A 17722-nucleotide genomic window follows, 5' to 3' on the forward strand; every position below is an offset into this window, starting at 1 on the left:
TGGCAGTGCCAGAATTTGACTCCAGATATAATCTCATTATTAAACTGTCTTAGGATCTTTTTGGTACCTACATATAAGTCATGCATTAAGTTAAAAACTCAGTCAATATTTCTCTTTGTTGACGAGCGTATCACAGGAGATTATTACCAAAACTTTGCTGAAAGCCTTAAAACATATACTACATTTTTAAATTTTAAAAAGTGGAGGAGTGACATCAGCAAGATGGCAGAATAGGAAGCCCCAGACCCTCCTTCCCTCAATGAGACACTGATTCAACAAAAATACATGGACCAATTCCATTTAAGAAAAATCCAGCAATTAGTTAAAAGGTTCCTGCACCTAGGCAAGCACAAAACCACCTGTATCAAAGCTGTTATGAAAATTCATGTCACTCACTTCCCAGACACTCCCATCACCCTACAGGGCAGTGCAATAGAGAGGAAACTGCCAACTCATGGCTTCCCCCTCAGAAGGAAAACAGAAGACTAGAATATACATCTAATGGTCTAACTTTTGGAGGCAACTGGTTTCTGTCGTGTCTGAATCTAATAGTTGAAAGATACCAAGTTAAGGACTACTAAGAACAAAGGCAACAGCACTCACTCACCATTGTCCCTACCCCCAGCTCGGCATAAGAAAGTTGAGAAAAACCCCAACTCCTGGCTTCTCCCTGAGGAAGAAAAAAGTTAGACATGCATCCAAAGTTCTGACTTCACAGGGGCAGGGAGCGTTGCCTGGCTGTCTTCTGCCTCACCTGATTCAAAATGCTGACAGGACTCAGTATACTCTTGACACCTGGGGGCCCCTAAGAAGAAAAAGGAGCTGGGCCGGGCACAGTGGCTCACGCCTGTAATCCCTGCACTTTGGGAGGCCGGGGAGAGTGGATCACAAGTTCAGGAGATCGAGACCATCCTAGCTAACATGGTGAAACCCCATCTCCACTAAAAATACAAAAAATTAGCCGGGCATGGTGGCGGGCACCTGTAGTTCCAGCTACTTGGGAAGCTGAGGCAGGAGAATCGCTTGAACCAGGGAGGCAGAGGTTGTAGTGAGCTGAGATCATGCCACTGCACTCCAGCCTGGGCAACAGACCAAGACTCTGTCTCAAAACAAACAAACAAAAGAGTTGGATAGCTTATGGCAGCTCCAGATAATCTACAGACACCAGGGATAATCTACAGATACCAGGGATCAAAAGATTACAAGCTATGAGGAAATAAAACGGCAAAATTTCTCTAATTGGAAATTCACACACAAAAATCCAGAGAGGACACAACCACAACCACAGAAAAGATATGTAAGAAACCCAGAATCTCTACACAGACATATTGGTAAAAGACTTTCCCTGCACAAAGTCTACAAAGGTGGCTGGGTTTTTTTTTTTTTTCTGTTGTTGTTAAATGCATGAATCCCAACACAAAGTAACAAGGCACATGAAGAACCACAAAAACATGGTCAAAGAAACAAAATACACTTCCAAAACATATCCTAAAGAAGTAGAAGTCTAAGGATTACATGACAAATAATTCAAAAAAAGCCATCATAAAGATACTCAACAAGATCAGGAAAACAATGCATGAACCAAGTAAGAATATCAACAAAGAGACAGAAAGTATTTTTAAAACCCAGAAATTTTGGAGCTAAAGAATAACTGAATTTAAGAATTCATTAGAGGGGTTCAAGAGCAGACTGTATCAAACAGAAGAAAGAATCAGCAAACTCAAAGAAGGTAATTTGGAATTATTCTGTCAGATAAGCAAAATGAAGAAAGGATAAAGACAAGAAAGTCTAAAGAACTTAATGTGACACCATTAAGCCAACCAATATAAGCAATATAAGTAACATAGAACTTTCAGAAAGACAAGAAAGAAACAGGCAAAAAAACAAAAAAACAAAAAAACAAAAAAAAACCCATGTATTTGAGGCCCAAAACTCCCCAAACCTGGAAAATGGGCATTCAGACTCAAGGAAGCCAATGAATCCTCATTCAAAATAAGTCCATATTGAGACATGTTATGTTCAGATTGTTGAAACCCAAGGAGAGGAAAGCAGCCAAGATGCAAGCTACTCATTACATACAAGGGAGTCCCCAAAAGACTTTACAAAGCAGAAGAGAGTGAAATAACATATTCAAAGTAATGAAAGAAAACAACTGCCAACCAAGAATACTGTGTGTGTGGGCGAGGGGGGTCAGGGGAGTAGTATATCATACTATTAAAAATGGCATACAATGTGAGACTTATGAATTGTTTATTTCTGGAATTTTCCATTTAATATTTGCAGACCATAGTTGACTGGGGGTTACTGAAACTGTGAAAAGCAAAACCATGGATAAAGGGGACTACTACGTATCCAGAAAAACCACCCTTCAAAAATGAAGAAATAAAGACTTTTTCAGAATAAAAACCAAGGGAGTTAATCATCACTAGAATTGCTTCATAAGAAATGCTAAACTGAGTGCCAAGTTAAATGAAAGGATGCTACCTAGCAATGCAAAAGCATATGAAAATATAAAGCTTGCTGATAAAGGTAAATATATAGACAAAATCAGAATATGTAACACTGTAATGGTGGTATGTAAATCACTTAATTGTGATATACAATTTAAAAGACAAACGTGTAAAAAACTTTATAAAAATATGTTGATGATACACAATATGCAAAGATGTAATCTGTGACATCAATAATATAAAGAATGAAGAGAGATATAAGTAGAGACTTTCCATGTGACTAAAGTTAAGGTGTTATCAGGTTAAAATATCATTGTGAATATAAGATGATTTATATAAGCCCCAATAGTAACCACAAATGCCTACAAAAGACACAAAAAAGAAAATGAGAAAGAGATCACAGCTTGTCACTACAAAAACAAACAAACAAAAAAAGACACACAAAAGAGTAAGACATGAAAAAGGGGACAAAAAAAGCTATAATACAGAGAGAAAATATTTAATAAAAAAGGCAATATAAGTCCTTCCCTATTACTAATTACTTTAAATGTAAATGGACTAAACTCCCAAATCAAAACACACTGAGTGGCTGAATGAATTAAAAAAAAAAAAAACCTCCAATTTTATCATGTATACACCTTAGATTTAAGCACACACACAGGCTGGCAGCCAAAAGATGAAAAAAGATATTCTATGCAGATAATAACTAAAAAAGAGTAGGGGTAGTCATACTTATATTAGACAAATTGTTGACTTAAAGGCAACATGGTGAGATCCTGTCTCTACAAAAAGTTTAAAAATTAGCTGGGTGTGGTGGCACGTGTCTGTAGCCCCAGCTACTTGGGAAGCTGAGGTAGGAGGATCACTTGAGCCCAGGAGTTTGAGATTGCAGTAAGCTATGATCTCACCACTGCACTCAAGGCTGCGTGACAGGCCTAGACTCTGTCTCAAAAAAAAAAAAAAAAATCATCACATGAGACAAGGAAGGACATTCATTATATAAATGACAAAGGGGTCAATTCATCTGAAAGATTTAACAATTCTAAATATATATGTATCCCACATTAGAGTACTTGATTATATGAAGCAAACAATGACAAAAGTGAAGGGAGAAATTACAGCAACACAATAGGATGTTTCAATACCCCTCTTTCAATAATGAATAGAAGATCAATAAGGGAGCAGAAGACTTGAACAATGATTATAGATCAAATGGATCTAACAGAAATATACAGAAAATTCCATCCAACAGGAGTAGAATACACATTCTTATCAAGTGCACATGGAACATTCTCCAAATTAGATCATATATTAGGCCACAAAAATTTTAACATATTAAAGACGACCAAAATCCTACCAAGTATCTTTTCACACCACAATGAAATGAAACTAAAAATCAAGAGCAGAGAAAAACTGAGAAATTCACAAATATATGTAAATTAAACAACATTCTCCTAGAACAAGCATTGGGTCAAAGCAGGAATCAAAAGAAAAATTATAAATTTATTAAGATTAAAAAAATAAAAAACACAACCTAACAAAATTTATGAGAAGCAGTAAAAGCAATACCAAGAGAGAGGTTTACAGTGGTAAGACTATGTTTAAAAAAAAAAAAAAACTCAAATGAGAAATCTAACTTTACATCTCAAAGAACTAAAAAAAGAACATACTAAGCCTAAGGTTAGCAGAAGGAAGGAAATAGTAATAAAGATTGGAGCAAAAATAAATAGAGAATTTAATGAATCAACACAACTGAGAGTTGGTTTTTCGAAAAGATCAAAATTGACAAACCCTTAACTAGACTCAGAAAAAAATCAGAATTCATTTCTGAGTTTATTATCTATTTTATTAAAGAAGAATTAATGCCAATCCTATTCAAATTCTTCCGAAAAATTGAAAAGGAGGAAACACTTCCAAACTCATTTTATGAGGCCAGCATTACTCTGACACCAAAGCCAGACAATGATACTATAAGAAAATTACAGACTAAAATCCCTGAGATACAAAAATCCTCAAAAAACCCTAGCAAACTGAATTCAAAAGCACATGAAAAGGATCACACACCAGGATCATATACCTCAGACACAAAGATAGTTCAATATACAAAAATCAAAATTGAGTATGCCACATTAATAGAACAAAGGATTAAAATCACATGACCATCTCAATAGATTCAGAAAAAGCATTTGATAAAATTCAATATCCTTTCATGATAAAACCATTTAATAAAGAGGAATAAAAGGAAATTATCTGAACACATTAAAGGTCATACATGGAAATCCTTAGCTAATATCATACTCAATGGTGACAAACTGAAAGATTTTCCTGGCCAGGCACCGTGGCTAACGCTTATAATCCCAGCACTTTGGGAGGCTGAGGTGGGTGGATCACCTGAGGTCAGGAGTTCAAGACCAGCTTGGCCAACATGGTGAAACCCCATCTCTACTAAAAATACAAAAAAATTAGCCAGGTGTGGTGGCACACACCTGTAATCCCAGCTACTCAGGAAGCTGAGACGCATGAATCACTTGAGCCCAGGAGGTGGAGGTTGTAGTGAGCAGAGATCATGCCACTGCACTCCAGCCTGGGCGACAGAGTGAGACTCTGTCTCAAAAAAAAGAAAAAAAAAAAAAAAAAAAAGATTTTCCTGTTAAGATCAGGAAGAAGGCCAGGGTGGCTATTTTTCCCATCTCTATCTGTCATAGCACTAGATATCCTAGCCAGAGCACTTAGACAAGAAAAAGAAATAAAAGACATCCAAATTAGAAGGAAGTAAATTTATCTCTCTAAACAGGTGACATAATCTTATACATAGAAAGCCCTAAAGATTCCACCAAAAAAATTTTGTTAGTTGGCTGGGTGCAGTGGCTCATGCCTGTAATCCCAGCACTTTGGGAGGCCAAGGCAGGAGGATAACTTGAGTCAAGGAGTTTGAGATCAGTCTGGGCAACACAGTAAGATCCCTGTCTCTACTAAAAAAAAAAAATAGAATACATATATATATATGTATATATATATATAAAATTAGAATAAATAAAGTCAGCTAAGTTGGAAGATATAAAATCAATATACAAAAATCAGTTACATTTCTATACACTAACAACAATCAATCTGAAAAGGAAGTTAAGAAAATAATCCCATTTACAAAAGCATCAGAAAGATTTAGATATTTAGGAATAAACTTTACCAGGGAGGTGAAAGACTTATACACTGAAAACTACAAAAAAAAAGCTGACTGAAATAAAAGACACAAATAAATAGAAAGACATCTCATGTTTGTGAATTGTAAGACTTAATATTACTCAAATTACTATACTACCCAAAGCAATAGAGCAATACAAAATCCCAAAAGCGTTTTTTGCAGAAATAGAAGACATAATCCTAATATCCATATGGAACCACAAAGGCCTCACGCTGACTTTAAAACATATGACAAAACTGCAGTAATCCAAACAGTATAGTACTAGCATAAAAACAGACATAAATGGACCAGTGGAACAAAATAGAGAACCAGAAATAAAGCCACTGATGTATGATCCAACAATCTTCTACAAGGGTGCCAGACTACGCAATGGAGAAATGACAATCTCTTCAATACATGGTGCTAGGAAAACTGGATTTCCACATGCAAAAGAATCAAACTGGACCTTTATCTTACACCATACACAAAAATCAACTCCAAATGGATTAAAGACTTAAATGTAATACCTGAAACTATAGAACTCCTTGAAGAAAACATAGAAGAAAAGCTTCTTGATGTTGATACAGGCAATAATTTCTTGGACATGACACCAAAAGCAAAAATAGAAAAATGTGCAGTAAAAGAAACAGTGAAAGAGTGAAAAAGTAACCTATGGAATGGGAGAAAATATTTGCAAACCATGTATCTGACAAGCGGTTAATATGCAAAATGCATAAGAAACCCCTACAATTCAGTAACAAAATAACCGAATTTAAAAATCAGCAAAGAACTTGAACAGCACTTCTCCAAAGAAGATATACAAATGGTCAATAGATAAGGTATTACATATATGTTGTATATATGCTATATGTACACACAGATGTATATGTATATAAATGGTATATGAAAAGATGTTCAACATCAGTAATCATCAGGGAAACATAAATCGAAAATACAGTGCGCTATAAGGCAAATAAATGGTAAGGATGTGGAGAAACTGGAATCCTACTATACTATTGGAGGGAATGTAAAATGGTACAGTCAGTATGAAAACAGTGTGGAGGTTCCTCAAAAAATAAAAAGTTGAACTACCATATTATCTATCAATCCCACTTCTAGGTATTTGTCTAACAGAATTAAAAGTAAAGTCTCAAAGAAGTATTTGCATTGCCATGTTCATTGATGAATTATTCACAATAGCCAAGAGGTGGAAACAATCTAAAAGCCCATCAACATGACTGGATAAAGAAAATATGTGTATACATACAATGAAATGCTACTCAGCCTTAAAAAATGAAGGAAATACTGTCATGTTACAATATGGATGAAATTTGAAGACATTATGCTAGGAGAAATAAGCCAGTTACAGGACAAAAATTGCAGGATTCAACTTATATGAGGTATCTGTTAACCACACTGATGGAGGCAGAAAGTAAAATGGTGGTTGCCAGGGATATGGGGCAGAGGAAAATGGGGACCTGCCATGCAATGAGTATAGAGTTTCAGTCATACAAGATGAAGAAGTTCTAGAGATATGCCATACAAGAATGCACATATAGTTGTACTGTATACTTAAAAATATGTTAATAGATTTCATGTTATGTATTTTTTACCACAATTTTAACAAGAGAATGGGAGGCATGAAATTTGTATGGCATGACTTGTCCACATTCAAATGCCAGCCACCTTCCAGGGATCAACATTTCCATTTGCAAGAACTCATATCTTTATGAAATTATCTTTATGGAACTGGACTGACAACAAGCTTTCCTATATGGTTTTCAAATTCCACTTTCCACTTCTGAGAAATCAGAATGACATTTATCCATCTTTAATCTTCTAGTACCTTTCCTTTCATTAAGATTTTCCAGAAATTATTTACAGTAGTTGAGAAAATTGAACAGCAAGTTCTCTTAGTATTCTGAGAAGAAACTGATCTGGGACAGAAGATTTTAAATAAATGGTTAGATGTTTACCTGCTTTCTTACATGCTACTACTCACCTATCTCAATTTCCCTCTGACCAATGTTTCTTTGTACCCTTTCCAAATTAATATGCATTCTCTCATAGAGAATGTTCTAAAACAAACTAAAAAAAAATTGAACAGGTGGCTCACGCCTGCAATCCCAGCACTTTGGGAGGCCGAGGCATGCGGATCACCTGAGGCCAGTAGTTTGAGACCAGACTGGCCAACATAGTGAAACCCCATCTCTACTAAAAATACAAAAAACATTAGCTGGGCGAGGTGGTGGGTGCCTGTAATCCCAGCTAACTTGGGAGGCTGAGGCAGGAGAATCGCTTGAACCCAGGTTGTGAACGTTGCAGTGGGTCGACATCAGCCATTGCACTCCAGCCTGGGGAACAAGAATGAAACTCTGTCTCACAAAAAAAAAAAAAAAAAGTTGCACAATTTCACCTTCTCATAACTGCTCATATTACACCAAACAGTAGGTCCAAGCTTTTAACAGTACAATTAAAATAATCAAATATATGATTCTTACAAGTAGCAATGATTTATATAATTTTTAAAAATATAGCTATTAAAATTCTAATTTCACTGCTTACTTTTAAATACGCAGCTGCCTCTTGAACAGAAAGCGTTCTTTGACTAGAACTGCCACATTCATGATCTCCTGGAAAGATTAGCATATCATTAATTTTGAATCAGTACTCTCTTAAACACAAGAAAACAAACAATTAATTCAAATATTTTATATATTATACAATTATAGGTTATATTATTATAATCAGTAAACAAAGAACATGAACAATATTATTTATACTTTCTAGAAGCGATTCCAGTAAGAATATAAACAAAGAAATTCCAGTAAGAATATAAACAAACAACTACCCTTACATTAACCACAACTTTTAAATGCATTTCAGTCCAAACGGGAACATATCTTTTTCTTATAGTCCCAACTAAATTGTAAGCTGTTATAGGAACTATGTCACACTGATGCCTATCCACAGATCTTGGCACACAAGACGCCCTCCAGAAATATGTATTATTCCTAAAAGGGAAAAAATTCAGCAAATTCATTGTGCTAACTTATTTTACGCATCTATTCTTAAAGCTAATCATTTAAAGGTTCAAGTAAGTTTGAATTTATTAATGAATTAAAGTATGTGCATTTTCAGAGTATAACTAATCCTATCTTTAGCAAGGGGTGTACATGCCTTAAAAATTGTTATAACATAGCCAGGTGTGGTGGTGTGCATCTGTAGTCCCAATTACTCAGGAAGCAGAGGCGAGAAGACAGCTTGACTCCAGGAATTTGAAGCTGCAGTAAGCTGTGATCACCCTACTTCACTTCAGCCTGAGTGACAGAAAAGATCTTGTCTCAAAAAAATCTTAAAAAAAAAATTGTTATAACAGATCAACAGGGAAATCGGGTACAAGTTTCCACCTATGATCTGGTTTCTACAAAGGGATGTGCTACATATAAATCACTGGAAAACTACATTTATCTTTTATTTTAATTGTTGATAAGAAGAGAATTCAGAGCTTTTTCTTTAGACTGTAAGCGGTTATTAGAAATAAATTATCCTCATATTGAACTCCAATTGTCACGTTTTCCCTTCCCTGTGTCTTTCAAGTAGTTTTGTTAACATGAAAGTAGAATAATTAAAGTAAAATCCTTGGCAAATGTTTCTAAAATAAAAGTTGCCATGTTCTTATTTCAGTTTTGTTCAAGTAATTATTTTAATATCAGTAGCTATAAAAAGGGGAGAAGTACCTGTTAAATGAACAAGTCTTGAAAGTTTATTAGTGCATCCTCAGAGATGTAGATCCCATAGATTTAGAGCAGAGGTCTGCAAATTACAGCCCATGGGTCAAATCTGGCCTACTGCTGGTTTTTATAAAGGAAGTTTTATTGGAATACAGCCAAGCTCATTCACTTATGTAGTATTTATGGCTGCTTTCATGGTATAACATAACTGAGTGGTTATGACAGAGGCAAACTAATCTACAAAGCCTAAAATATCCACTATCTGGCCCTTCACAGAAAAAAAGCTTGCTGACCCTTACTCAAGGGGAAGGAATCTTATCTTTAAAAGCACACCAGATTATGCTGATTTAGCTGGCCATTAACCATACTTGATAAAACAATGCTACAGAGATACCTGTAGAAGCCTGTGTTAGCAATATCCCTGGCTAGCACAACTAGCATATACTTAACCTATCTCTGAGTGCTACAGTATAGCAAATAAATGTCATTAGCTTGCAGTGTGTGAATGACAATCAAAGCAAAGAAGGCTTTTGGCAATATAATACAGAATTAAAAGCTTAAAAAATTGACCAGAATGAAGCACCTAATGGACAAAACAAAGATAGATGAGAGAATGGGAAACTGTCAGGATCCTAAATACTTCCATTCAACCAGAAAAGTTCCACATTTACCTATAGGCTGCTACCAATAATCTGGTTTACACAAAAGATCTGCTACATAGAAAAGTTTGAAAACTGTATTTTTCTTTTCTTATGACTGCTTACAAGAATCCAAGTCTCTTCTTTCAGATTATATGTAAAATAAAAATTTAAAAAGAACTAAAAAAAGGCAATAGATAAGCTGCTACTGCAGTTTATATGTGCTAAGCTTGATACCAATTCATCTATAATAAATTATTCCAATTTCAGACAAGCTCACTACCTTAGAGCTCTCAAAGAATTGCTACGAGCAGAATACGAGGAAAATGCAATGAATCAGGAGAGAAAACTGCAGGAGAATAAATTTACTTTATCCAACAGAATGATACCTATACAACAAATAAAAGAAAATCTGCATTTGTATATTTAATCCAATATTTTAGTTAATTCATTGCTTACCTAATTCCTCTGATACTTAAACTTTCAGGATTTTTTGTTACTATTAATGCAATAAAGAATTTTATCAACTTTATAACTATATAATATATATAAATATGTATATATATATATAACCTCTAATACAGATGGAAGACAGGAAAAAAGCCTTGATTAAATACACATGTAAAAATCAAAAATCACTTTGTATAGGTAATAAAAACTTCTAAAGAAAAATATTCCACAAATATAACACTGGACTTGGAAAAAGATTTTCTACGAATAACATTTTTCAAAACATTTTTAGCAACTACAAAAGTTAAAACAATTACCTGCAAGCTGTGCCAATCGATCATGAAGCTTATACAATGTGTTCATCATAAGAATTTTTTCACTTTCCTAAAATTAAAAGAAGTTATTATGAAATACCCAATTCCAAGAAAAAAAATACACCAAATAATTCTTATTCAAAAAGAAAAAGCAGTAAAATTTAAAATCATAGAAGCCACACAATCTGAAAGGCAAATTCATATTTAAGTAATGGGCACCATATTTTTAAGAAACCTTAATCTAAGACTCTATTGCTCTAAATATTTCACTTTCTGGAGAATGATTTAAAAATTGGCATAAAGTTAGTGCTAAAAAAGGTCTCACAGACAATAAACTCCATCAATCACCAAAGCAATGTTCCCAACCCCCTCTACACAATGTATTCTTATGTAAACTGCTCATATGAGACTGTTTTCTTCATCAAGGCTGCCCCCCTTCATGTCTTGTTTTAATCTAACTCAACCACATAAAACTAAGGGAATGAGGTGCCCCTGTATAAACTTATGAACCATTAAAATGAAACAAACATTCAACAAACATCTACTAGGAGTTAAGAACTGTTCTCTCAGCAAAGCGAGAGTCCCAGTGAACAAGATGGTTCCTGTTCTCAAGGGCAAAAGACATATTAAAAACTGTAAAGTAATACAGAAGATTCTCTTCCCTCCTCCTTCTGTAAATACAGAGGAAGGGAGGGAGGGAAGAGAATCTATTGAACAGAATATTTGAGTTTGGTTTCAAAGGAAAAAATAACAGATCAGCATTCTAGGCAATCGGAAAGACCCTTAGCAAGGGCATGAAGGTATGAAAGCATTAGTTATATTTCTTACATAACCAGTAGCCTAGTTTGATTCTGCAAACTACTAGAAAAGTTGTTTAGTATTAACTACCAGACAGCCTTGGATAGGAACACAGAGAGTTTGACTTCATTCTGAAAATTTAGCAGGAGAGTAAAACAGACTTGTACATCAGGAATACTATCCGGCCAGAATGTAGAATGTATAGACTGGCCTGGAAGCAGAAATAATTGTATAAAGAGTCTAGATAGAGAATTATTGCAATGGTACAGCCTGAGCACCTGCCAAGTAGTCTAAAGCAACAAGACCCCCAATTTAAGAGCAATTACGATCAAGAGGGACTCATATAAATGATGGAGGAGGGTAGGTTGGGGAAGGGGTAATAGCTTATTGCACTATCTAAAATAAATCCATGATTCATCAGGGGGCTCTGTCGTTATTATTTTCTGTCTTCCTGAAGTTTCCAACAAAACAGATTTACTGGATGAACAGATTATGGAGCAAATTGAAGCAAGATATAAAAGGCTGGAAAAATAACATTTATATGTCTAATAACATGCAACCTCATCCACTTATTTTGTGGTGTATGTTCAGGGACAGAAGAGAACATGTTTGCACACTATGGGTGGCATGCTTTTGTCACTGCAGATTTAATCAGTTATACTAAGAAGAAAACTCATCAAAAGTGCCAAGATCCTACCACCAGAATAGCTGGTTTTATGTCAGATGGTTGACTGAGATAAGTTACTTATTCATTCAGTTTACTACTTGCCTTCCTATATATATATATACACACACATACATATACACATATATATATATATTGCCTCAACTTTATCTTATTCAGATTCTGAATCAAGCCAGTCCTTACCTTCACATAAGAACAAAAATTCAAACTGCAAAAATCAGATATCAAAAAGTAAGAGTAGGCCAGGTGCGGTGGCTCACATCTGTAATCCCAGCACTTTGGGAGGCTGAAGCGGGTGGATCATGAGGTCAAGAGATCGAGACCAGCCTGGCCAAGATGGTAAAACCCCGTCTCTACTAAAAATACAAAAAACTAGCTGAGCGTGGTGGCATGCACCTGTAGTCCCAGCTACTCAGGAGGCTGAGACAGAAGAATCACTTGAACCTGGGAGGCGGAGGTTGCAGTGAGCGGAGATCAGGCCACCGTACTCCAGTCTGGTGACAGAGCGAGACTCCGTCTCAAAAAAAAAAAAAAAAGTAAGAGCAGGGGCTGAAACTCAGGATTCTGAAATCTAAGCATTTTGATACATTAAACCACAAAATCATTTTTAATAAATAACTTCAACATAACAGGATGAGTAGGTGTTCCAATGATAGTGTAGCTTATGGATTGTGACACATAAAACCAAGGTGAATCTAGTTAAATTTTGGGATTAAAGTAACAGAAAGTTTCTTTCTTTTTGTTTTATATGTCCTATCATACCCTTCCTCACTCCCCTTTCAAAAACAAAACAAAATTTAAACATTTGGCATCTGTCTTCTGATTACATCTTTAATAAACATAAGAGGGACCTGGGAATAAACTTTAGCTTTTGATTCACAGATATTACACAGGACTAGATAAGTACAAGCAACAACACTTAACCAGATGGAACTGATCTCATACTGGATAACACACACACACTGTTAAATTCTCATACAAATAACGTAAGAACTCAGAAAGCTCAACTATAGTTTTTTACAAGAATTATCGTTCCAATGAAAATTTATTTAAGGCCGGGTGCAGTGACTCACACCTGAAATCCCAATAGTTTCAGAGGTTGAGCCAGGAGGACTGCTTGAGCTCAGGAATTTGAGACCAGCCTGGGCAATGTGGCAAAACCCCATCTCTACAAAACAATGCAAAATTTAGCTGGGTGTGGTGGTGTGCACCTGTAGCCCCAGCTCCTTGGGAGACTGAGGTGGGAGGATAACTTGAGCCCAGAAGGTTGAGGCTGCAGTGAGTCGTGATCATGCCACGGCACTCCAGCCTGGGTGATAAAAATGAGACCTTGTCTCAAAAAATAAATAAATAAACAAACAAACAGAGAGTTTAAATGACCATGTATATACTAGAAGGGCCTTAACTGCTATCCAAATGGCCAACTAAATTATAATCTAAATAGGTGTTTATGATATATATATATATACACACACATACTATTTACTATCTATCTATCTATCTATCTATCTATCTATCTATCTATCTATCTATCTATCTATCTATCTTTACAGTCTTGCTTTGTCACTCAGGCTGTAGTAGAGTGCAGTGGCATGATGATATATGTTGTTAAGTGAATGAATACATTTTGAGAAAGAAATAGAAAGGTTTTGGTTCAATTATCTTTAGTACAAGTACACTAAACTAGCAGTAAATCTGAAAAGTATACAAATCAACTTTTAAACTTACCTATTGGTTTACAGTTTGATTATACTCTTCTTCCACTTTGACTGCTTTTCAGATTGTCTCCTAATATTTCAGCTTAATGTCTAACTACTGGCTTCCCTAATCATTCTGCAAACTAGTTAAAGTTCCACAAGTAAATACATAAAATAAGCTTTCGAATAATCTTTCATTAAATAAAGGCAATTTTATAATTTGAATTAGCTACTTTATAATTGTCTGTTTTAGTAAGGGCCAGATTATTGTTTTTCATTTTAGAGGGAGAAAAATCCATAGGGTGACTCTATCCAATTTTCTCATATATTATCACCATTAAATATTTCCCTCTTTAACCCTCAGCCAATTTTCTCTTCAAGGATATTTTTAACTGTTTGCATTATGTCTTTGATTAAATAATAATGAATTTTGACACTTGTGATATGGTTTGGCTCTGTGTCCCCACCCAAATCTTACCTTGAATTGTAATAATTCCCACGTGTTTTGGGAGGTAGTGGTGAAAGGTAACTGAATCATGCATGGGGTGGCTTTTTTCCCCATGCTATTCTCATGATGAATAGTGAGTAAGTCTCACGAGATCCAATGGTTTTATAAAGAGGAGTTGCCCTGCATATACTCTGTTGCCTGCCACCAGGTAAGATATGACTTTCACCTTCTGCCATGATTGTGAGGCCTCCCCAGCTGAACTGTGAGTCAATTAAACCTCTTTCCTTTATAAATTACCCAGTCTCGGTAAATCTTTATTAGCAGCGTGAGAACAGACTAATACAACTTGGCAAGGGGCCCTGTACAGAATGAGCATTTAATATAAGTAAACAGCCACTATCTTCATTATAATTATTACTATTATTCAGAAGTTCAGAACTTCAGTTTCCTCCTTGGGGAAAATTAAACAGAAAAAATAGTCTTCTATTTCCAATGTTCAGTAAGTATACTGTACCAAATTTAAATTATGACACTGTAGCACTGTTACACTTAATAATGCAACTGAAAAAGCCAACTTTGTTTTAAACAATTATCACCACAATAGAATATTACTAATCATTTCAGAGTTCCACTTTAACAACAGAAAGTAATATTCTATGGATGTGATTACACATTATTACACATCCTTCAGTACAACAAATAATGTTTTCTATGCAAGTCTACATAACAGTTCCTATAATTAAAAATTAACAACTAATTACGAGCTTAAACATCTTAATCTCTGAAGTCCCTGTAATGATGGGTAAGTGAAAAATATTTTTACATAAATAAGATTTAGGTTAAAATTAGTATTATAGCACTCTTTAAAAAATTAAAGAAATAGCCTGAAGGACATGCTGTCTTTCTAAGTCCTTTTGATGGTCGAATAGGCATGCCAATATGCAGAAGATCCAAAGAGATAAAATGAGGGCAAAACGGACAAAAACTGCTAAGGTATCCAACAACCACAGGCAATAGGTATACTTTTAAGTGTAAGATAAGATCCACTGATGATATGCCACTCCCATTTTACTTGGCAGTTGTCTTTTACAGTAAAGCGATAAACAGTTCAGCTCTTAAGAGAAAATCTGTGTCAGATTTAATTATACTACAGTTAAGGAACACTCAGAATAAGAAAGCCTATTGTTTTAGACTAAAATAACCCTAAAATTACTATTTTTTACTTGATAAAACCTATTGTTTTAGACTAAAATAACTTTAAAATTACTTTTTTTAGTTGATAGTATTCTAATGCTTTTATCATATAAAACATGACATGAAATTATCAGTACTATGATCATTTACTTACTTGTATTTTTCCAAATGTTTCACCAAAGGGGTTTTCTACTATCAAGGAAAGAAAAAAAGAGAAGTATTAGCATCACTTAAGAATTAAAATCCCCCAAACAAACTCTCTGAAATGCCAGCATGTACTTTGCTAAAACTGGATATAAATATGCAAACCAAATGTAAACAAACTGGTGATAATAATGGTTGGGGAAGTAATTTTTCAGACTTACACTTATCATTCTCACTCTGAATTAGTGGTTTTTCTCATAATCACTGAGATCAGGTGCTCTGGTGTCACAGAAGCTGAGTTCAAGTCCCGGCTCCACCTCTACCACTTATTAGTAATGTCTCCTTGAACTAACATCTAATTAGCTACTCTAAATTGTAGTTTCTTCTTTAAAGGAGTATGGATAACAATGATACCTACCTTATACAGTTGTTGTCAGAATTAAATGAGATAAACAAGATAAAATGTTTGACACAGTGTCAAGCACTTAATATGCACTCAATACACACTATTCATTATTATTACTGTTAATGACTATATCATTTGTTTCCACCTTAACTTGATTTCACTTCAAAATATAGAGTAAGAAGCAGTTAACTACTGAAAGAAATCTATAAGATGCTTTAAAACTGAATAATTCATTTAGAATTCTGACTTCTAATGATTTTTTTAAATCCACCTTCCTAATCCTTGCTAACATCTGAAAAAGTGGCAAGAAAAAAAAAATACAGATCGAAGTAACTAAGCATTAAGTCTCAGTATTAAACAATTCCAAATGCCCAATAAAATATTACATAATAAGGAAAGGATTTACCACTTTCTATCCAACCCCTATGCCCCTCCTTCACCTCTAAATTAAGATACAAAAATGTTTATGGCTGAATATGTAGCACCTCTCAGGGTTTTTATTCAGAATCTTCTCCTTATCATTTTGTTTATTTTAATATCACATACAAAAATATTCAAAGCTTTCAGATACCTGTAAACTTTTATATTTTATATAGACTATATATCTGTATACTCCAGGTTACGACTAAGACTAACTGATCTCACAAAGTAGTTCACACTGACCAGGTTTCCTTTCTGAGATGCTTTTCTATTTTTATTTGAGAAAACAGGAAGTCCCATAGGAACCAGGAACTGCCTGATTCTAAGAAAGTTCATGTGAGACCAGCTTAACAAGGTACAATAAAAGAGCAAGGAAAAAAAAACGTATCCTGTTATCATCATAAGGGATCTTGCTAATGGATTTTTAAACGATGTTTCTCTATACATCAAAGGATTTTAACGTTGGGAAAGAAAAAGTTTTGAAAGATATTACAGAAAATCAAAAGTACTCAAAAGGGGAATATGGAGAAGAAATAATATAGCTTCAAGATTAAACAAAATGTTAATGATCAGAACACATGGACTAAAAAGATACCCTTTTTAATAATACTAATTTTTCAATGTAAACATTGAACAGCTATATTTAGCTCAATATACTACCAAAAAAATGCCTTATCATTTGGCCAAATGACAATAAATTAGCCAAACAATACGAAGTGTAAGAAGTATTTGCTCTTTATAAGAACAATTCTTAAAAATATAAGTGTGCAGTTCCAAAAAGAAGTTTTAATGTCTATGAAGAAAAGCCATGCTAGTATTGCTTTTTTGATTATATGCAAAATTACTTTTTGTTAAGACTATCAAATGGAAAATCAGCTCTCTGAGTAGCTCCATAAAAGCGTAACTGTAAATTATGAATGTTCACCAGACTGCTCTGCTGTGGGCTTCTCAAGACAGGGAGTGTGTTATACACATGTGCATGCCCAGAATCAAGCATAGTACTAGACACACAGTTAGTGCTTGAAAAATGCTGGTAGTGCTATCTAGGCACTCTTCTTTATTTCACTTTGTGCTTTAACACTGAAGCAAAAGTGTTAAATTCTGCAGGAAGCTGGAGGAGGGTATGTTCTGAGCTACTAAGAAGGGAGAGGGATAGGATAACA

General features: G+C 34.7%; 1 protein-coding gene across 1 annotated transcript in view; it reads right to left on the bottom strand.

Annotated features, from left to right (window-relative positions):
* Window positions 1-17722, bottom strand: part of LOC105473449 (LEM domain containing 3) — a 79048-nt gene that overhangs the window by 21528 nt on the left and 39798 nt on the right. The window contains exons 2-4 of the mRNA XM_011727273.3: window positions 15744-15781; window positions 10771-10837; window positions 8197-8264 (exon numbers count right to left, since the gene is read on the bottom strand). Coding sequence (XP_011725575.2) covers window positions 8197-8264; window positions 10771-10837; window positions 15744-15781 — 173 coding nt within the window. The remainder of the gene's footprint in view (window positions 1-8196; window positions 8265-10770; window positions 10838-15743; window positions 15782-17722) is intronic.

This window comes from Macaca nemestrina, chromosome 10, assembly GCF_043159975.1.
Source record: "Macaca nemestrina isolate mMacNem1 chromosome 10, mMacNem.hap1, whole genome shotgun sequence".
Taxonomy (NCBI): domain Eukaryota; kingdom Metazoa; phylum Chordata; class Mammalia; order Primates; family Cercopithecidae; genus Macaca; species Macaca nemestrina.